General features: G+C 45.1%; 1 protein-coding gene across 3 annotated transcripts; it reads right to left on the reverse strand.

The window, feature by feature from the left end:
* Window positions 1-3,155: 3,155 nt before the first annotated feature.
* On the reverse strand, window positions 3,156-12,741 carry Sc5d (sterol-C5-desaturase). 3 transcript variants are annotated; one of them, XM_021172471.2, is made up of 6 exons: window positions 12,627-12,741; window positions 10,512-10,592; window positions 8,179-8,396; window positions 7,065-7,197; window positions 4,534-4,634; window positions 3,156-4,225 (listed from the first exon to the last, which is right to left on the reverse strand). In XM_021172471.2, the coding sequence occupies exons 3-6, from the start codon at window positions 8,386-8,388 to the stop codon at window positions 3,770-3,772; spliced, it is 900 nt and encodes a 299-aa protein (XP_021028130.1). In that variant the 5' UTR covers window positions 8,389-8,396; window positions 10,512-10,592; window positions 12,627-12,741; the 3' UTR covers window positions 3,156-3,769. The 3 variants fall into 3 exon arrangements, with proteins under 3 accessions (XP_021028130.1, XP_021028131.1, XP_029337631.1); XM_021172472.3 differs by having other exon boundaries at window positions 12,542-12,637; XM_029481771.2 differs by lacking the exon at window positions 12,627-12,741 and adding an exon at window positions 12,496-12,516.
* Between the last annotated feature and the right edge of the window lie 10,068 nt (window positions 12,742-22,809).

The raw sequence follows: 22,809 nt of genomic DNA on the forward strand, positions 1-22,809 counted from the left end.
TTGCTCATAAATATCTGTAATAGCTTTATTCAAAATATTCCCACGCTGGAAATAGCCCGAATATCTACCAACAGATACACAGATTGGCCAATAGTAGTATATTACTTAGTATAAGAAGTATATTATAATAGGAATATATTATAATAGGAATACTATTCACCAATAAAAAGAAACAATCTATTGATAAATACAACAGCACACATGTCAAAACATGTTAAGCTAAAAATAAAACTTCAACACAAAAGTATAACTCATCTGATTCAACTTAAATGAAATAATAGAACAGACAAGATTAATTCCCAGGGACAGAGTAGAGGAGTGACTACCTGGGTTGCACAGGGGGGTGAGGGGGTGACCCACTGACTGCAGAGGGAGCCAGTGCATGCGCTAAGCGCCGGTTAAGGATCTGTCTGTTTTGACCAGGAGTAGTATTGGCACTGGTATAGAAATGTCAAGACAGAATTGTACTGCGGGGTCAGAAGACGAGAGCCACAGACTCTGCCTGGCTTACTAGATGGACGTGCACTAAGTTTCTATCTTTAGCAGCATGTTAAGGGTCAAATTTTCATCCAATGAATGGCTGAGTAAAATTATAATATTCAAAGAGTCAGCCATAAACGCTGGAGATTAACAAATGCTCTGAGATAAGCTGGCTTCATGAGAGGGGACACACCGCTTCAAGCCAAATGACTCATTTCTGATAGCATCATCCTATGTCAGGTATTAACTCCCAGGGATAGAACGCTGTCCAGGTCCTCAAAACCAAGTCTGACCAGGGAGCTGAATCAAATGCTAAATCTCTTACCAAATTTAAGAAAATCTCGTTATAAAAAGACAAATGGTTACAGGTTCATTACAAGAATTTGATAGGTTTGACTTAGGAGTTCACTGTTGAAAAAACTGGAATATAACTTATTTTTAAACTCTATTACATGTAGAATTAATAAAAGCTTTCAACTTGACTTTAGAGATTAGGAAGAAAACCTTTTTGTCAGGCTAGGGATGACTGAGGGCCTTAAATATGCCATGCACGCACTCTCTATTAGGCTACATCCTGGCCCTGAACAATGATCTTCACCGTGTCTTCACAAAGCAAATATTTACGAAAATGAGTTTCTCTTCCTCTACCAAACCCTGGTAAAGCCTTCCTGTCCTTCTTAAGAAGTTTATTCTATTTTAGGGTAAAGACAGGCTTCTATTTTGTCTCTCAATTTTACTATAGACTGTTTATGGCACACTTTTAAAAAGAATGCTACAGCAACAAAAATACTAGCAATTTTATCTCATTCAAGATAACTCACAGTGATCAGTGTCTTGTTTTCGATTTTACTTACATATTTCTGTAACTCATTTTCATGTCTTTCACCCTCCAGCATGAAGGGAGAGCAGGCTCCTCCACCGAACTCCTACTGAGGGCCTAGCAGAAGACCGACCTCAACCATCACAGAACCCAGAAAATGGGAGCCACCATCTCTGTGCTTGCTCCTACTGGGGGCAGTGACTCAGCCCTCATGGGTGGGAGAGAGCAAGGCTGCAAAGGACAACTGCTCTGATTCACATGTCCCAACTCCTGGGGACTCCTGAGGTGAGACTCAAGGCTAACCGCTAACCGCTCAGGTGCCTCTGAGATGTTATTTAGCTATTCTTTATTATACACACACACACACACCCCTCACATTTCGATCATATCCACTCCACCTTTCTCATACCCAACTTTCCCCAGACCCCCTCCTCATCCCTCTCCAATTTTCCTATCTTCTTTTACTTTATAAGCCAGAGTCCAATCAGAACAGTCCAGGCCTTGGCCTGGGAGGTAACCCAGTGGTGCAAAAGCAGCTTAGAGATTGCACCACTGCGAACGGACTCTCCCTTCTCTAGCAACCATCAACTGTCAAAAGCTCCCAGCTGGAGGTGGGACCCTCTCAGTCCCCACACCCCATCCATCACCCCATCCACTCTGGAATGCTGACTGGCTGGATCATGTACTGGCAGCCACAGCTACAGTGAGCTTATGAGCACAAAGGCCCCCTCATGTCTAGAGACTTGCAGCATCTTCCCTGGTCTCTGCTCTCAATCTCTCGGCCTCCTCTTCCTTTGGGGGTTAGGGATGACGGAGATGCCCCGTTTGGTGGTGGTGGTGGGACGGGGTTTACCGTTCCTTGATGTAGTACCAAACAGTGTATCTTAAGGATCCTTTTGTATGCACAGCACTCTGCTAAGAGCTAGGTGACAGATTCATCCAACATCCTAATCAGTCCATGTCTTAGTGATGCTGATGTATTCAAACCCCAGGGTTCCAGTCGGCTGTACCCAAGAAATGGGAAGTCTAGATCCTAACACGGAGCTTCTTTCCTTCTTGTTTCCACTTCCTTAGAGCACTTGGTAAAGTCAACTAACAAATGAGAGAGAGACGGTTGCAATGACTGATGTGTGCACACAGTGCAGTGTGACTCTGAGCATCTGGGATGCTCTCAGGTTTTATAACCCACATCACCTCTATGCCTTCAAAGTGACCCCAATGCACAAAGGATGCTCTGTGCTATAACATTTAAGTGGATAACAGCAGTCACGATCAACTTTTATTGTTTTTTATTTTTTGCACAAATAGCCATTAGAATAACTTTATAAAAACATATCTTCTTCCCCCACAAATATACTTAGCTTACAACAACCACCTTTCTTTATGTTTTGTTTTGTTTTATTTGCAGAAGAGAGGGAAGAAATAGAAGATGAGGTGTAAAAGTGTACCTCAGGTAGATTTGAGTACTTGGCCATTATTCCCTTCATGAAAAAAAGTCAGCTTTGTAACTGAGAAATACATCAAAAGTGTGTCCACTTGATTAAAAAAAAGATGTCACTGGGTGCCACAAGTTTATACCTAGCATTATCCAGATTCATGTCTGTAGGATTATTAAACAGTGGTTTTAAATGACACACATCAAGCTGGGAGGTGGTGAACACCTCTGATCCCAGCAAGGGCAGGCAGATCTCTGAGTTCGAGACCAGCCCAGTCTACAGAGTTCTAGGACAGCCAGGGCTACACAGAGAAACCCTGTCTTGAAAAACCAAAAAAAAAAAGAAAAAGAAAAAATAAATGACACTCACCAAGATCTTCAGTTAAATAGTCTCCTATCTAGACTGAATTATGGAAGAGCTGACATTTAAAAAAAATACCATTTATTTATTCATTTATTAAAATCTGATAATGCCCCAGAGAGTAAGGTGCCTACGTACAGGAAGTCCAATCTTATTACATCAGCCATTAAGCAAATCCTACCCGCTGCCACTCACGTATCAGCCTGCTTGGACTGATACTCCTATCTGAATGAAGTCCTGCAGCTCCCCAGCACTGCTGTGCAGCCGGCCACTCCGGGAACGGGAGCATCTTCATCTTTAGGGTTTCCTGGTTAGTCTCAGTAGCGCTAAGCACAATGGTACTTTTTTTCCTTAATGAGTATGCATGGATTAAGGCAAAAGGACGCAGACCAGTTTCTTGAGTAGCTTATTTTCTATCGTATTTAAAGATGCTTCGGAGCTGTACAGGCTGCAGGTCAGCCGGCTGAAAAGACAAATTGTTCCTGGACCAATGTCGGACAATTAACCAAGAGATTACAATGCTCCCGGTGCCTTCCCGCTGTTTACTGTCAGGACCATCCCTCAGCATGACACTCAAGCAATGCTGACATTCAAATGGCACCACTTATTTGCTACGTATCTTGACTGTGTAGATTATTTTCTTATTTAAAATAGTTAATAATTGGGCAATAATCTACTTATTCTTTGTAAACTCTCCATTGCATACTTTTTTGCCTTTACAGCCATTTTCTGCAAAGCTGTTAGATTCTTTTTTTGTCATGTTCTTCACGTAACTATGCGGTCCTTTCCCTTCAAAAGAGGAAGGATGTTTAAAAGAGCCTCCAATTCTATCCCACAATGTGAAATACTGTCCGTAGTTATAGTCAAAGAACATGTGGTGGTCTGTGTGATGAGCTGACCCGTTAATAAATGGCCTTAAGATCTGGGGAACCCGAAAATCACCATCATGAATAGAAATTGTCCAGACATTAACCAAGACATATAAACCTAAGTAGACCACCTTGTGCAGTGGAAAGACAAAGGGGTATATATGGTAAGGCAGACTCTGAAGGAAGCCGTCCACAGGGTGAAAAGCATGACTTGCAAACGGCGTGGGGATCTTCCAAATATGATGTGGTTTATGTATGCGCTGAGGGAGAAAGGGATACGGTTAGACCCATCTGCTCCGCCTGAGGCAAGGGCAAACTTAGCTTCCACTCCTGGTACACACAGGAATTGGCAAAGCCACTCCTTTACCCGAAAGATTGAAACTGTAAGACAGTCCAGACCCACAAAGAAAAATATAAATAAAATGTGCGTGGGACCTGTAATGGCTGGCGACTAGAGGAGCCTGGGCATTTATACAGGCAAGGGGAGCCCCTAGAATCCAGAGTACAACGGGATAATACTGAAATGTGGGACATCACCCCCTCTTCTCCCCTCTGAATGACTCTCTACCTTGTAGACCAGTCTGTGGTGCAGGCCCCTATGAATCCAGTAGATCAACATGTCCGTGAAAAAGAGGAAGGATACCACGCTAACCATGAGATGAATCCAGCCTAAAAGAGAGCACGCAGAACAAGAGTCAGAGCTGGCCTCCAGGGTTGCTGTTCCCTTTCCACAGGTCCACAAACTGCACAAGGGGATCCTAAACTCAAACATGAACACCTTACAGGTTCAGCTCCCTTTGCTACCTACAACTGCTTACTTTCCTCCTCTCGTTTTGTCGCCTCTTCCCATTTCTCTTCTCCTTCTCCCTCCTCCTCTTCCTCGTCAAACAATTTGAAATGTTCTACCTTTCATTCATTGTGTAATATTTAATTTAAATTCTTACCTGCTATGTAAAACCATACAAATTGCCCATACAGTATTTTTTCATTTTATGATTTAACTTTATTATTATTGCTGTTGTTGTTGTTTTGTTTTGTTGTTTTCTGAGACAAGATTTCTCTGTGTAGCCCTGGCTGTCCTAAATCTCACTCTATAGACCAGGGTAGACTCAAACTCAGAGACCCACCTGTCTCTGCCTCCCAATTAAAGGGGTGAAGGGCCACCAAACCCTGGTATCAACTTTATTATTTTCAATTATGTGTATGTGTTTGCATGTGAATGCCAGAGACTCTGGTTCCCTGTGGCTGTTGTGATCCACCAATGTGGGTGCTGGGATCTGAACTTGGGTCCTTTTAACTGCTAAGCCATCTTTCTGGCACAAGTATTTCTTAACTAAACTACAAAGATGCCCATGGGACAGGACAGCCCCACTGTTTTCCTTCGGATCAGCTTTCCTAAGTTCTACCTTAGGAAAGTGCACTACCTCCTTGCCTGGAGCTTAAGTCCCACTAAACACCTTAGCTCCAGAAACTCACTCCATAATGAGCCACTTTCTGGGATTTCCAGCCTTAACCTCCTGGGACTTTGTCCACCAAGCCAATGCATTCAACCTCCCTCTAGGCTCTGTGGCATCTTACCCCTGACTCTGGCCCATGCTGTCCTCAGTGTCTAGAATTCCCTCTCCTTGATTTTGCTCATTCTCTCACGCACTGTCAGAGCCTCTTCTAAGTAGCTACCTCCTACTTTGAGAGCATACTCTGGCATCAGCATACCTGGGCTCAAGCCTCTGACCCACCATCTGTTTGCTGGGCTTACAGGCAGGTTCTTGACTTTCTGTTCCCTACTGTGCTGTGCCCCTTTGTAAAAGCAGCCTAGCAGCAAGCCCAGCTCTGCAGAGCTGCTGAGGAAAAGCAGTATGCTGGCACAGGGCAGAGCTGAGGACTGCTGCTGGGCTGCCAGCCTCAGCGAATGCCTTTCTTCCTGCCTGTGCTCTGGGTGTCAGAAACGTGGTTTGAGGTACAACTTCAGAATGGTACAGAAGTCACTGCCAGATTCCTTGTTAGAGCTCTACATGTGAAGGGTCAATTTCTAAATTCTGGACAGAGTCTAATGTACTCTATGACAGTACTTACAGAGAGGATATAATGATCACATTTATTAAAGCCATCAGAATGCAAAGCGCATGCACAGTATTGCATTTCTGCAATGTTAATCAAGGAGCTGGGGGGACACAGATGGAAGGGAGGTCATGGCAGCCAGGGAGAAGAACACATGGACAGGTGATTTCCAGTAATGCTCACATCCTACCGGGATTCCTTTCCCAGCACGTTGAACAATCGCAGGGAATAAACTCGGGGGCCCATCCCTGATGAGTACCCCCTTAGGCAGACAACGGCGTCCAGAACTGACTTTAGAAATGACAGTAAAGTTAAGGAAGTGCACGTGTGTGGTGAGACGTGAAGGGAAGACAGCAGGTAGTCAAAACAACCGGACAGTTGGAAAGAGAAGAGAAAAAGGCAGGTTTGGCACTTTAAAGAAAGTAACTGTATGGAGGCATACTCTACACATTGAAGCCTGGCAAGACCCTGGCGAGAAAGAAGGAAGACAAAGGAAAAGAAGGGGAGGGTGGGGAAGGAAGGGAGAAAGGAGGGGAAGAAAGGAAAGGGGAGGAGAAGGGAGGAAAGTAGGCAGGCCGATCCTTAGAGACAAGCACGACAACGAAAAGCGAGGTGTGGTAAAATAGACTGGAGTCTCAGCACTGGTGAGGGAGTGCACATATTGGTAATTCTAAGCCAATTAGAGACTCCGTCTAGACTTGGCCAGGTGGTACTGCCCTAAACCCCAGTACTTGGGGAGGCACACGTGGATGGATCTCTGTGTGTTTGGGGCCAGCCTGCTTCTCCTTAAGTGAGTTCCAGGCCCAGGGCCACATATCAAGGCAAACAAACAAACAGACAGACAGAAGGTAAAGAGTAATCCTGAAGATGACATTTGAGGTGGCCCTTGGCCTTTTGTGCATATGAACACTCACATGTGTGTATTGTACACATACACACACACACACACACACACACACAAAACAAACAATTGAAAGGGGGACAAAGTGGGAGAGAGAGGCCCCACTAACTTTCACGTAGGGTCTCCTGGTATCTGCTCACCATTTGGAAAGTCTCCGATGTCATCGTAGAGTTTGCTGTAACCCCTCAGCTCCAGCAGGAACAGTGAGACCGTGGGGATGCTGATCCAAGGCAAAGACTTGACAGTGAACACGATCTCACGAGAGACTTGGTTCTGAAGACGAAAGAAAACAAAAATCTGTTCAACAAAACTGTCATAAAGTTGACTGGGGGTGGATTTTTTAAAATGTTCTGTCTGTTCTTGGAATCAAACTCATATCAGGCAAGAACTCTACCACTGAACTACGTTCTTACCCCTCAATTCTTTCTCTCTTTCCCTCAGATTTTATTTTTAAGTGTGTGTGTGTGTGTGTGTGTGTGTGTGTGTGTGGCATTTCAGGCAGCTGTGAGCTGTTAACATGGCTGCTATAGACCAAACCCGGGTCCTCTGCAGAAGCAAAATACACTCTTAGCTGTTAAGCTCACTTTTCAGGTCCACTAAGTTCTCTTTTACACTAAAAGGCTTACTTCTAAAACGTCTCCCGTGAAGATTCCAGTGCGTGGGAAAGTGGAAGGAAAGCACTCCCTGACACCAACCAAAAGCAGCAAGTAGCTTCCCTTCTGTAGTCTTTTCTCTTCCTCACCAAATCTGTACGCCGAGTTTCTGCTTACGGAATAATCTTTAAATGAGCTGTGTCCCCAGCTCCTTGCAGCACAGGGACTATCTGACAAATACCAGGGGCAATCCTAGAGAACTGTTCCAAGCTAATTAGGAACAAGTCTCAAGCGCTGAACTTGGATCCCCGGCTCAGCCAGAGAAAAACACACATGATAAAAACACCTGTCAGCATGCAAAAGCTAGAGAGTAAAATATTCACATAACCACAATAATCACAAGCCTATATCCACTCATCAAGGGTAGGATCGGCAAAATGGTTCTCGTCTATGTACCAGGTGAAGTAAGATCCCAGGCTAATGGAAAACAACAAGATCCCCATCTTAGTTAGAATACAAGAAGGAAAGAGGTGATTAACCCTTATAAAAACATCCAACCCCCTCAGGGGCTTGATTTCAGAAGTTAAATTACATATTACTCAAAGATTCACAAATACAACATTATTTTTATGGTAACAGAAGCTGGAAAAAAATCTCTTACCTTTAAAAACTGTGGGTGTTTCATTAAGGAATGATCATAGACAAAATAATAGCTGAGGGTTGCACAGAGGAAGTAGAGAATGTAAGCACCCAGGTTTGTGACAATCAGGAGGCTAATAGTTTGCCGGATGATGTTGTCCTCGGGCCACGTGGCTGGATACACATACGGAGTGAAGAAGTAGTAATCGGCAGCACTGAGAACCAGGTCCATCGCTGCCCCTGCAAGACAAAGGGGTGACATTTCACTCCTCGCCTCTCTACGTTTCTGCAAAGCAGTCTACACAGTTTCCAGCCTAAGAGCAACCTTATGTAGTATAGATGTGGCCACCAGCCTCCCCGGGTGTAATCTTTGGTAGCACAGCCAGTATCAATGTACCATCCCTAATCTGACCTCTTCCTATTTTAAACATGGTTGCAATTAGACATTGATCATACGGCAGGGTCAGGATTCCCAAATGATGGCTCGGCATAGTGCAAGATCCCTTCAAATGGATTTCTTCTCCATTGATTTATCATCCTAAGTTTTAGCTTAAGCACTAGTTATAACCCGATGCTTTTAGTGATTTTCCCATGAGGGCTCACAACACAGCTACCCATTCTATCATACTATCCTCCCCCACACAGGCTTAGTAACTTTCCGGCAGGTTCTCAAGCACGCCACTAGAAGCAACATGATCAATGTTTAGCATTTCTTCAAGAGTAGCCTCCCTGAGTTATTATTCGGGGCCTGATGGGGTTAAGTATCAATGTCTTTTTAGTGTTAGAAAATCCTTCAGTTGGGCTGGGGAGATGGCTCAGTCAACCAAGTGCTTGCCTTGCAAATCCGAGGACCTTGAGTTTGGATCCCCAGAATGCAGTGAAGAGCAGGGCATGGTGGCTTGTGTCTAAATAATCCCACCAATGGCAAGATCGGAAGGAGAGACAGGAGGGCCTGGAACTTCCTGGTCAGCTAGCTCAGCCCACCTAGGAGAGCTTTAGGCCAATGAAAGACACTATCTCACATAAAAGACAAAAGGCACTCAGGGACCTTTGACCTTCTTATGTGTGCACAAGCAGACATGCACATGTACACACACACACGTAAAAATCTTCCATCTATTGGTTTGCTTATCCCTGCCTGCTCACATGATAAACATTTTTTAAGATGTATTTTTCTTTTATGTGAATATGTTTGCCTGACTACTGATCGCAATGAGAGCAGGTGGCTGTGAGGAGAGGAGAATATGTTGACTCCCCTGGAGCTGGTGGTTGTACGATGTCTGATGTGAACACCAGGAGCCAGACTTGGGTCCTCTGCAAGGGTTTCAACTGCACAGGGGTCTCGCTGGCCCTCCTGAATGTTTACGTATGCTCATCTGCCAACATTGCTTTGTGCAGGAAGTGATTTTGAGACTAGGTCTTTCCGGACGAATTATTCTAGGAAATTATGATTGCCTGGCCTATGTTAACTATGTAAGCAGTTTATAAATACCTGCTTTTCTAAGCACAACACTGCTTGGTAAGAAAGGTTGTCTCGTAGTTACAGTGGAGGAAAAGAAAATGCCATAAACATCCTTTTTTAAAAGATTTATTTATTTTATGTATATGAGTACATATGTTGCTCTCTCCACACATACCAGAAGAAGGCATCAGATCCCATTACAGATGGTTGTGAGCCACCATGTGGTTGCTGGGATTTGAACTCAGGACCTCTGGAAGAGCAGTCGGTGCTCTTAACCACTGAGCCATCTCTCTAGCCCTATAAACATTCTTTTTAGCATGAAGTTAAGGAGAAGAATGTACAGAGGATTTGTCTGGGCATAAGGAAAGTTCCCGAGGACCTTTCACTAGACTTTTAGATATTGTCTGTGCCACTTCCTTTCATTCTAACCCCTCCCTTCTTGATGCTGCTACGAGTACACACTGGTCTATTCACACTTTCACAATTCTGCATTTACACCATCTGGTTTCAGGAACAACGCAGCCTCCAGTGATACCTGTTGGCTTTTTTATCGTCAAGCCTACTTGATCAAACATGGCTAGCATTTCATTTTCCTCTCCTAGGCCATATTTTGGTAGGCACTTCCAGTTAAACGGCAACCATTTGTCTTGCCCATCCGTAAGTCACGTATGGTGTTAGATCCCAGGCTCTCAGTAGGATGCCTCAGAGCATACGCCCACATTCCCCCCCTCAATACTGTCCTGTGCAGTAGTGACAGCAGCTACATCCTCACTGCCACCCACAGGCTGCCTTCAGACACTTCTGGCCCTTTCACTTGGAAGTAAATCAAAAGTTAACAAAACAAAAGAACAAACAAACAAGAAAACATATCCAGAAGGCACAGGCAGGAATACCTGGTATGTGACCCAATAAACAATGGTTGCGTCTGTCACTTGGAGGCAGGATCTACCATCAGATAAGGGCGAGGACTGAACCTATGAGGAAAGAAAAAACTGTTTGGATCTCAGGGCTTCCAGGTGTTGACACAACGACTGCTTCTGTACTAAGTAAACTTTTACAGGCACGCCGTGGTAACCTGGTGCAGGTTGTTCAACTGCCCCCACAGGTACCGAACTGCTTCATGCATCCTCAAACAATGGAAGACAGAGTCAATCTCTCCACAACCCCTGGAGTACCTTCAACTCAACAGGGAAGAAAAGGTTATCTTGGTGCATACGGCTCCACATTCAGCTCGAGTGCTACTGAGCACAGCTTCATATATTTGTACCTCATGACACTTTTCCCGTGAAGGCTCTGCGTCTCCATCCTTTGGTCACTTTCCTCTGGGATTTTTCAGTTTCTTCATTAAAAACCTTTCCTACCCCTGCCCTTCTCCCTGAAGCTCATTACTCAGGCCACACTCCCTCTTCAGCTTCCCAAACAGCCGAAACCAGAGGTTTGCAGGATCAGCCCCAGCTGGGAGGTGTTTGCTAAGGAACTTAGCCCGTTGCTTATGGAATGAGCCACACATGTTTTCTCTCATCCTGAAAAACTTAAATTACATTAAATGTCAGGTGCTCACTTCCCCATCATATATGCCAGTCATAATTCAAAAAACAATTTAACTGGTATCAAGTGCTAGACAGTGAGAAACACCCACATGGCCATACAATATTGTATGTAAATTTTAAAGGTTCAACCCCTTAAAGTCAAAGAGAGCCTATGGACTCTAAGATAATTAGGCATTATTGCTTGAAATGTAAGCTTACATTGGTAGAAAAAAAACCCACAATTTTTGTCTTTAAAACATGGTTATCAATTAAATGGGCCTGGGGTGTAATTCAGTGATATTCCTTTGACGTAGTATGTCCAAAGCCTTGGTTCCTACCCCAGCATCAGATAAATAAGTAAATATATATAAATACACTATTATACTTAAATGACTTAAAACTTATATTTTTCTCAACTGAAAAAAGTATAGGAACAATAACTAGCCATTTATATATTTAAAAAATACTGCATATTATTTTAAGCACTCCACCCCTCCCCACTTTGGCTATGTGGCCTGGAACTTGCATTTTCCTGCTTCAGTCTCCAAAGCTCTTGGATGCTCTGCAGTACCTCTTATCCAGCCTTTACACATCTGGAGGAGTGATGGACAGATTCTCTCATCTAATTCTCGCAAGTCTATAAAGTGTGTCCGTGTATAATCTAAATATACAGGACAGTGAAGGCGCAATGCCTTAAACAACTTTGTTCTGTAAGGAGCAGTCGATCCCAGTGCCTGTTCTACACAGCATTACCGCCCTAGAGTCACACATACAGATGGGGAATTCTGAGTTCTCCACATTCATTATATTACACGATGAATGCAAAAGTTCGCAAGAGAGCAAGGGTCAGAAGGTAAGCACTTTAACACAACAACTGATGAAAATACAAACTCAACTAACACAAAATACTCAAGTAACTTCGCCGCCGCCGAGACCTTGTTTCCACTTGTACCACCTCCTAATTTTCTTGGCAATAAGAAGGGATGCCAGTATGAGTGACTTCTTAATGATGCTTAAAGTGTGCATGCTGCCGCTTATGGTCTACAGAAAGGGAGGGAGTGACCGCCCACCACCCTCCCTAGGCCACAATCGGACGCTGGTTGGCAACCTGGTACTTTCTCCAGGAAGTGCCGGTGGCAAAGCAAATCACCAGCTTTTCCCACCTCACCCTGGATGTGGGGTCCACAGTAGGCAGGCAACCTCTAGCACTGGCAGGGACCCAGCTTTACCGGGCCAGGGTCCTTCCCCGCTCCCATATAACCTTATCCCCATCGCAGGCCCCGGGGACCAAGGTGTCCGCCAGGCCAGCCCCCCACCCCACCCCCACCCCACCCCACCCCCATGCCACCTGCGGTTTGGCAGGGACGGCCACACGGGTGCGGAGGATGCCGTACCGGCGCCGGGCACCCGGGGATCCCTCGCGATCGCCCGCGGGTCCTCCCACTCGCGGCTGTCCAGCTGCCAGCGCACTGAACCTACCTGCCAGGCCCAGCAGCTCCGTCAGCGGCGGCTTTACAGCCTGCGGAGTGTACGAGCCAGAGCGCCCGAGACACCGCCCGCTCCGCAGAGCCCCGCCCATGTGCAGGCAGCCCGCCAATCAGCGGCCGGCGCAATAAGCTGATGTGACGGCGGATCGCGCGACCTGGACCGGCGCGGTCGCGGCGGTCACGTGGTCGCCGCGTAGGCGTCCCGCGCTCCCCACGCCTCCCCACACCCCCCACACCCCCCAACCCTGTCCAGCGCTCTGCCGGGACTATCCAGCGCTTCATGATGCTGCTGCGGGGCGGACGAAGCTTGCTTTCCTTCCCACTTTCTTCCTTAGCAGCAAGTTGACTAGAATCATGCAAAGGACCCGGGATGAATGCAAAATGACAGCCTGAAGTGGGATTAATGACGCTTCCTTTGATGTTAATGGCGGAGTCTTTTGTCCCATTCTTGTGACTCAAACGTTCATCAATCCGCCGTTATTTGTCACTTCCCTGCAAGCCCTCTTATGCAGCGTTAAAATATGTAAATCGAAAGTTATGTGTAGCAGAGTAAATTTAAAAAGCAATTATTAATAGCGATAAAAATAGAAAGAGATTATGATCTGGCCCGACTGGTTTACATAGGCAAAGATGGGAGGGGTTGTGAATTTAAAGATCAAATTGGCTAATTATGACTCGGGAATGAAGACAGCAACCCATTCTATAAAATACAAGAGCTCCCTAAGGTGAGCAGTAGGGATCAGCAGTATTGGCCAAAATGAAAAGAACCTAAGAAGAAGAAAGGCCAAAGGACGAGTACTTCATAGTTACTTCAGAGAGGATTGACCTGTCGTCTGTTTCTGGTATCAGGGTCCTACCAATTGATTTGTTTTGTTGTTTTGGTTGGAAGGAGCCAGGCATTTCAAAAGCCAGTTTGATTAAGTGATATATTGAGCATGAGAGACAGTTCTGGCCGGGTCTGATCTTCCAGAGCTCTGAGGCAAAAGCCTAGTCCAAAATGACTTTCTATAAATTTCACTTAACAAAGTGTGTTTGCCAGTGTTCTCTGGGGGAACAAAACTGAGAAGATGAATACATACATAAAGAATTTATGAAACCAGCTTAAATTAAAATAATAACAGTTGTCTCACCCCAGAAGAACTAAACCCCTAGTAGCTGTTCCATCCACGAGGCTGGTTACCTTGCCAGCCAGAGTAGTCCTATAATGGCTGTCTCACATTGGAAAAATGAACAGCCTGGTGGAGCGTCTGTCTACCAGGCTCAGTGCCACAGCAGTTCCTGTGTACCTGGAGAGTCTCCTGGCCTTCAGCCAACAATGGAAGTTTGGAAATAATAGTTTGGGTTTCACCAAAGACAGCAGCAGCAGCAAGCAAGCTCAGCTGCCAGGGGAAGATGGAAGACCAAGCAAGCCAAAGGGATATCATGCTCTCTCTGCTCTGCTCCCGGGCCTATTAGCAGAAATGCTGCACGCGCTTAAGGTAGCTTCTTTGATATCAACAGAGACGATGAGGACCATGCGGCTCTCTGTTCAGTCATTGCTGATTTGTGGCACGTTGTGGTGAAAACCAGCCACCACACTAAGAGAAAGCAAACCCATTCAAAACTAGACAGGAGTATGTGTGAGTTCCACAGGTGAGCTTTGGAGTGAGAGCCTAGGCTTTGCACTGCTCTAGTGGGTCTGGTCATCAGCTTTCCCCTGAGGCTTCCACTGTTGTACTTCCCAAGGTCCCCTCTCCCATCCCCAAAATTGACACCATCTGGGCAATTACTAGGAGTGGAGATGTAAAGGAGAAGCAACCAGGTGACTCCACTCTGATTCCTCGACAGCCAGGAGCCTCCCCTCTGTTTATAAAATAAAGTATGGTCCAACACTAGAATACAGATGAAAGCCAACTCCGTTTCTGAGCACATCTCATCATTTTCTGACATTTCATCTTCTGATATTCCTGGGATGGTTAACCTCACTTGCCATTCTATTGAATTAATAAACAAGACGGGGCCGGAGAGATGGCTCAGTGGTGAAGAACACTGACTGCTCTTCCAGAGGACCTGGGTAGATTTCCCAGCATCCACATGGTAACCCACAAACATCTGTAACTTCAGATCCAGGGGATCTGCTGCCCTTTTCTGGCTGCTGCAGGCACCAGGCACACCCACAGTGCACAGAAATATATATAGGCAAAACACGCCACCACTACCCCCAACACCAAAAATTTTTAAAATTAAACACCTAACAGATTAGTAAAGCATACTGCATAGTGTAGCTATGAGGGCATTTTTATCAAATCATAAGGATCTGACTTAATAATAGTATCATCCATTTATGGATTCAAAACTTAAGGACTACTGGGAGATAGTAAAAGAGTGGAATGAAGGGACTGGTTAGAGACAGGTCACTAGTAAGGGAAGCCCTGCCTTGACTTTCTGAATCTCTTTCTATGCTTCTTGACCACACTATCTTCATCATGGTGGGATAACACCTCTGAAACAATGAGCAGAGGTTAAAAAAAAAAAAAAAAAAGAAAGAGAGAAAAAGAAAAAAAAATCCCCTCTGGGCTACCTATGTAAACTATTGTGTCCCAAAGATTCAAAGTCTGACTAATGTAATTAATTGCCTTTGGTTGACTGCGATTCACATTTAAAAAAATGTATACTATCCATAAACAACTGGGAAATATGACTTGAGTTTCCTTGTGCGAATAATTAGGTACAGTCACACTGGCTGCTTCCTTTAGGTGGCTCTTGGCCTTCCGGTTTTGAAGAGGCACACTCTTACCTACCGACTTCCCAGCCTAGCTAAGTTCTACACTTCCCTTGTAACAGCAGCCACCGGGCTGTGTACCTTCTGACCTAGCATCTTGGTAAAAGGAAAAGAGAAAGCTTTCCATATGAAATTTAAAATAAACAAGAGTAAAGGGTGAAGTGTGTGTGTGTGCGCGCGTGCACCCGCATATAGTGTATGTGGTATGTATATGTATATGATGTGTGTGTGAGTGTGTGTGCATATGGAGGCCAGAAGACAACTTTAAGGAGTTAGTTTTCACCTTCCACCTTCTTCTGAGGGCAGGCTTTCTCTGGTTCTGGCTCCCTCAATCCGGCAAACTCCAGGATAGCTGGCTGGTGCCGTTTTTAGGGAGGATCAATCCTCAACACCCACATAAAAAGCTAAACAGGCTGGGGCACAATTGTAATTCCATCCCCAGGAGAATGGAGACAAGGAAGCTCACTGGGGGTTTCTGTTTAGCCACCTCCACCTATTTAGAGAGTCTTCAGTTTAGTGAGACCCTGCCTCACAAAACAAGGTGGGTGATTATAGAAGGATGACATCTGATGTTGACCACTGACCTCATATGCATCTGCACACACACAGAGACACACACAGAGACACATACACAGACACATACACACACATAAACAGACACACACCTATACACACACACTCACACAGATACACACACAGAGACACACACACAGAGACACACATACACACACACATAAACAGACACACACCTATACACACATACACTCACACAGATAGACACACACAGAGCCACACACATACACATAAAGAGACATACCTATACACACACATACACAGACACACACACTTGCACATAATCACACAGAGACATACACACATATGCATATACATATGCAAACATACATACACATATGCATACAAACATGCACACAGAGATACACACATGTACACATGATTAAAAATAAAAAAATCTTAACAAATAGATTTAATAAAAAAATGAATCCACGTGGGACAGTCTTGGTGACAACACTGAAGAGCAGAATGCTGATAGTAACATGGATAGTGAAAGTCACACGGGCAACATTTCAGATGGAAACAGGGATTGTTTGTGGAATTGGAGCAAAGGCTCTTTTAGCAGCACCATGGCAAAGACTTGGTCCTCCCTGTGGCACTTATGAATGGCCAGGCTTAAAGTTGACAAACCGGTTTATCTGACAGGCATTGATATTTTTATCTGTTTTTTCCATTTTTATTAATTCTTTGATAATTTTGTACAACATTTTGATCATACTCACCACTGCCTGACTCCTCCTATATCTGTCTCCCCTTCCCAACCTGCCCAACTCAATCATCTGCACCTCCCCTGAAACCCATCAATCAGTTTGTGCTGCCCATATACACTTGGATGTGTAGGTAGTGAGGGTGTTCTACCTACCAGGGTCTGCACCTTTAAAGATCTCTCTCTCTCTCTCTCTCTCTCTCTCTCTCTCTCTCTCTCTCTCTCTCAGAAACTATCAACTGCTCCAAGCTCCTTAGCTGCAGAGGGATTTCATGCCCACCTCTCCTCTCCACACTGGAATTCTGTCTGGCTTGAATGTGTAGGCTTTGTGCATGCAGTCTTACTGCCATGAATCCATATTGCAGCTCTATGCTGTGCCCGAGAAGCACTGTTTTCTCATACTCACCTTTGGCCCTTGAGATCTTTCCACCTCCTCTTCTGAAATGATCCTGGAGCCTGGGGAGGAGGAGATGTGAAATACACATCTCATTTAGGACTCAACATTACTCGGTCTCTTATTCTCTGCATCTTGACCAGTTGTGGTTTCTATGTTAATCGATGTCTATGGCAAAAGGACATTTATTTAATGAGGGTTGACAGATTCTCAAATCTAGGTTCATGCCGTATATCTCACAGAGATGTTAGGACATCAAAGTGAAGGAATTACTGGCTGCTTTCAGCCATATTCACAGTGAGATTAGAAAGATTAGAAAGACCAGTAGTTCAGCCAATAAAAAGACAGAGAGAGAGAGAGAGAGAGAGAGAGAGAGAGAGAGAGAGAGAGAGAGAGAGAGAGGAGGAGAAGAAGAAGAAGAAGAAGAAGAAGGAGGAGGAGGAGGAGGAGGAGGAGGAGGAGGAGGAGGGAGAGAGAGAGGGAGAGATTTGGGCAAGGAGGTTACAAGGTTCTGTATTTAAATTGGGACACTCACCGTGAGATCCCAACATGGACTGGACACCACTATCTTAGCCAGAGTAGGTAATTACTGGGCAGTGAGTATGGCAGTGCTTGGGTGACTAATTTTCAGGTAATGTCCCTGGATACTATCTCAGAACACACACACACACACACACACACACACACCATACAGAGAGAGAGAGAGAGAGAGAGAGAGAGAGAGAGAGAGAGAGAGAGAGAGGAGAGAGAGAGAGAGAGAGAGAGAGAGAGAGAGAGTTATATGTGTGAGAGAGCGTTCATGTGTATGTACAAGCATGAGCCCATCAATGTCACAGCACATGTATGGAGGACAAAGAACAACTTGCAAGAGTTGGTTCTTTCCTTCCGTCATTTGGATTCCAGGGATAGAACTCAGGTCTTCAGACTTGGGCTGCAAGCACCTTTATCCACTGAGCCACCTCAATGGCCATCTCTTGGTTTAAAAATGTATTTCAATTCAGACGGCAGCGGGACAAATGAGTCCAGAACTCACGGACTGGCCTTAGAAAGCTCTGGAGGCTCTCTCCTCAAAATATAACACGGCGATGAGCCAGACGTAGAGAGAAACCAGTCACAGTGCGTAAAGGATAAGCGGTGTAAGTGGACATTTAGGGGACAGGCTCAGGGAAGGGGTCAGGCGAGCAGGGAGCTCAGAAGTGTTGGCCACATTTTATAGGAAGCATTAAAGCAAGAAAGGTAATGAGCAGAGTTAGGAAAGGGGGTGTCAAGTGTTTTGAGAAAACAGTTGTCCCAAGGTTCCCCTGACCTAGCCCTGAAAATGATGCCATTGCAGTTCTTGCTCATAGAAATCCTGCGCCCTTGAGCTTCAGTGTCGAGAACTCTTCCAAGGAATTAACCCGCTAATTGTCTCTGCCTAATACATGACTCTCATTGAGCCTCATGTGTGTGGTGGTCTGTAAGTGTTCCACTTGGACTGTAACATCAGGCCTTTCAGTTTTAAGTCCTTTATCCATTTGAGTTCATCCCGTGTGTGGTATATACAGTAAGGGCCAGATTTCATCCTCTCTGGTGCAGAGGTCTATGTTTCTCCTTATCATTTATTGAATTCCAACCTGTGAAGGAAGGGGAAACATGAACTTGGGAGGGAGTATATGGGAGAGAATTGGATTGGGCTGGAAGGAATGCAGGGTGGACTTGATCTAAACACATTGTGTGCATGTACAAAATTATCACTGTCTCTTTGGGTGGTATGCCAGTTTGAGTCAGGTTAACACACTGGATGCCAAACTTGAAAGGGTGCCTAACGAATTTGAGAAACTGCCTTATCGGTCTGGAAGATAGAGACCTGGGTGGTTTCCACAAAGATCTTTCTCATTTATGAGAGCATGTTCTTGGTCTCCTCGCGCACAATTTGATGAATAGCAGAGTGGCCCCGGAGTTACAAGTTAGAAATAAAGTCTACTGGTCTTATAAAGGTTAGCTGAATGTATAAAAATGGCAAGGAAGTTTACATCAGTGTAGAGCCCGCTCGTGATCTTAAGAACCTGAATGTGGATTCTACCTGGTCAACTACGTCAGAGCCTGTTTTAGTGGGGAGGATAAGAGAGACAGCCTGATAGGACCAGGGGATGTACAAAGGGTAAATACCTCAATTGGCTTGTCTGCCATCCAGTGTTCTGGAGCTGCTATGTATTCAGGACATGGGTTGTGGATGCTCTAGGTACAGCAAGCTGTGAGCAATGTGTTCTTTCAACAGCGGAGGTTGATTTTCCCTCTACCAGGCATTTATTTAGGCGAAGCCAGGGTGTGCTGGTTGGCCCACAAGCTAGAGTCATTTGGGAAGAGGTTATCCCAATTGAGAAATTGCCTCCGTCAGAGTGGCCTGTAGGCAAGTTGTTGGAGGAATTTTCTTGATTACAGAATTATGTAGGGGGCAACTCACTGTGGGCAGTGCCATCCCTGGGCAGGTGGTCCTGAGGTCTATAAGGAAACAGACTGAGTAAGCCATGGAGAGTAAGCCTGTAGGCAGCACTCCACAGTGTTTGCTTAAGTTCCTGTCTTGACTTCCGTCAGTGATGGACTATGATCAGGTCATGTAAGGCCAAGAAACTTTCTCCCCCAGTTGACTTTTGGAATTCGTAACAGTACAAGAAAACAAACTCGAACATAGGCCACAGTTCTTTTAAAGGGACAGCACAGCTTCCTGGTCATTGCCAGATTAACTTCTCAATGTTTCATAACTCAAGTATGTACTGTCTTCAGCAGTAGGGTCTTACAAACAAGTTCTGAAGGGCAACCAAGAATAACAGTAATAATCTGTAAGACAGGCTCTATGGGGACCTCGCTTCTTAATAACTCCAAAGCTGCTAATCCTTCCCTGGAGCGGGGCTATAATTAAGGAGAGATACTGTCACCCCAACCCCCACTATTCGGTAATTCTATTTAAATTCTAAAGACATTTAAGAACCATGTGGGAACCTACTACTGTAGAACCTTTCTGAAATATATACACATGCATATATAAAAGCATTTGTATGGAATCCACCCGACTTCTAGAAACTATGTCATTAGAAATAGCTTTTTTTTTGTTTGTTTCCTTTTTTTTTGTTTTGTTTTGTTTTGAGACAGGGTTTCTCTGTGTAGCTCTGGCTGTCTGGGAACTCACTTTGTAGACCAGGCTGGCCTCAAACTCAGAAATTCGCCTGCCTCTACCTCCCGAGTGCTGAGATGAAAGGCATGTGCCACCACTGCCCGGCTAGAAATAGCTATGTCATTAGGGTTTATAACATATATCTCACTGGAGAAGACCTCAGATGATAAACTTGCCCATCTCCCTGTGTTAGTTCTTGTATATGTCATTGTGACAGGACCCTTGACAGAAGCAATTTAAGGAGAAGAGAATAGTTTAGCTAATGGCTTAAGGGGATACGATGGTCCATTGGTCGGTGAGAAAAGTGGTTGTGGTGCTGCCTATGGCAATGTGAATTTACAGCAGACAGTCTGTTCTGCCTAGACAGATCAAGAGACACAGAGAGCTCAGGCTGAAACAATGGGTTAAGCTATAAACTTTAAGTCCCACCTCCACCCAACCCCCACCCTCTTGCTCACTTCCTCTATCTTCCAACTTCTAAAGGCTCTACAGCCTCCCTACTGTTGTGTAACAGACTTCTCCCAGGGAAGTGCATCTCTCTCTCTCTCTCTCTCTCTCTCTCTCTCTCTCTCTCTCACACACACACACACACACACACACACACACACTTACTCAAAGTATGGACACCACCAAATCTGACTTGATGAACCACTGGGCTTTAATGGGGTTAATAATGGATGAGGGGTTACTTACAGGATCGAAATGACTCAGAGACAACAGTATTAACAAACCACAGCCAAGCAGCCTGTCAAAGCTGGGAACCTGAGAGCATTGTTCATCTTGCAGGCCGCTCAACAGGTTGGAGAGTGTCCTTTCCAGATGTCTCAGTTGGCTTGAGCCTCTTCCAGATAGATAGCTCAACTAGCTCTTGTTTCCTCCAGGCAGTTTGTCTGGCCTCTTCTTCCAGGTGCCTGGGCTTGTTTGAGATCTACTCTCAGCAGTCTGTACTGTTTATACTCTTTAGGATGGAGAGACCTAGTCAATCTGGTCAGTTTCAAGGACCTCCTGAAGCTATTATGGGTTGTTTCCTTCCTGTCTTAACAGAGCCTCCCTGCAAAATGAAATACTACCCTCCCAGCATCCAGTTGTTTCACCTCACTGTCAGCATCCTGTCCTCACTACCATTTCTCTTTCCTTACAGTCTATGTCCTAAGAAATTTTCCTCCAAAGTAGTGGCCTTGCAGAAAACTGCTACACAACAGCCACATCATCATGAATCCTCAACAGGGAACCAGATGTTAGAACAGATGTTAGAACATTGAGGCCTATGGAAGACACCTTCTATTCAAGCTACAACATCCTCCACAAATACTTGCCTCACCATGGGAGAAGACAATGGGAGACTCACAGAGCCACGGGGGGAATGATGAGAGAAGAGGAGACATCCTTGTGGGTGAATCAGAGGTAACAGTATGGAGTAAGGAGCAGAATGAAGCAATCCTTTGCTTGAATAACCACTTGAAGGGACTGGTATCAGCTCAAGACATCCCATAGACCAAGTTCTTGGGACCAAGGAGATGTATTTGCCTCTGAGGGACAAAGGACAGGAAGAAGAGACAAGATAGAGGATAAAGACTGGATGAAGGAAAGGGGTAAAAGAAACAAGGGAGAGGGGAAGGGCTATTTGGGGGGAGGAGAGGGGAAGGGGAAGGGACTAACTGGAGAAGGGTGCAGAGGATGAGAGAGCTTTGGGAACTTTGGAGAGTGAGAGAGTATGCAAATTGTGGTCAGGGAAAGGAAGAGAGGCAGGGTTGAGTAGGTCTTCAAGAATTTGGCTAGGCATGGGCCCAATGGGCTTTTTTTTTTTTTTTTTTCACATTTAAAGTAAGGGCCTGGTGGCTCCTTCTGACCTGAGCTTCCCCTCCTTTGGGCCATCCTAGCAGCAGGAGTCTCAGCCAAGAGTTGGAAATGGTGTTTTTGGTTACACTCATCGTGGCTGTGGAATACTTTCAATGCCAGGCAGGGTCAGACAGATTACCTAGTCGATATAGAGGCCAAGTGTGGGTACCAGTAGGTGAATTTCACAGAGCTCATGTCTGAGAGTACATGAGGCTGGGAAAAAGACATCCCAGAGGTGAGTCAGTCGGAATGGAGAGAGCAGAACCCATCACACTTGGTGGTCATTGGGCCAAGGTCAAAAGACTGGGTGTACTGGCCGATTTTGTGTGTCAACTTGACACAGGCTGTAGTTATCACAGAGAAAGGAGCTTCAGTTGGGGAAGTGTCTCCATGAGATCCAGCTGTGGGGCATTTTCTCAATTAGTGATCAAGGGGGAAGGGCCCCTTGTGGGTAGGACCATCTCTGGGCTGGTAGTCTTGGGTTCTATAAGAGAGTAGGCTGAGCAAGCCAGGGGACGCAAGCCAGTAAGTAACATCCCTCCATGGCCTCTGCATCAGCTCCTGCTTCCTGACCTGCTTGAGTTCCAGTCCTGACCTCCTTTGGTGATTAACAGGAATGTGGAAAGTGTAAGCTGAATAAACCCTTTTCTCCCCAACTTGCTTTTTGGTCATGATTTGGTCATAGTCTATTGTGCAGGAATAGAAACCTCGACTAAGACACTGGGCATCCCTATGTATCTCAAGAGATCAA

The sequence above is a fragment of the Mus caroli genome, unplaced genomic scaffold (assembly GCF_978045245.1).
Source record: "Mus caroli unplaced genomic scaffold, Mus_caroli_1 scaffold_11, whole genome shotgun sequence".
NCBI lineage: Eukaryota > Metazoa > Chordata > Mammalia > Rodentia > Muridae > Mus > Mus caroli.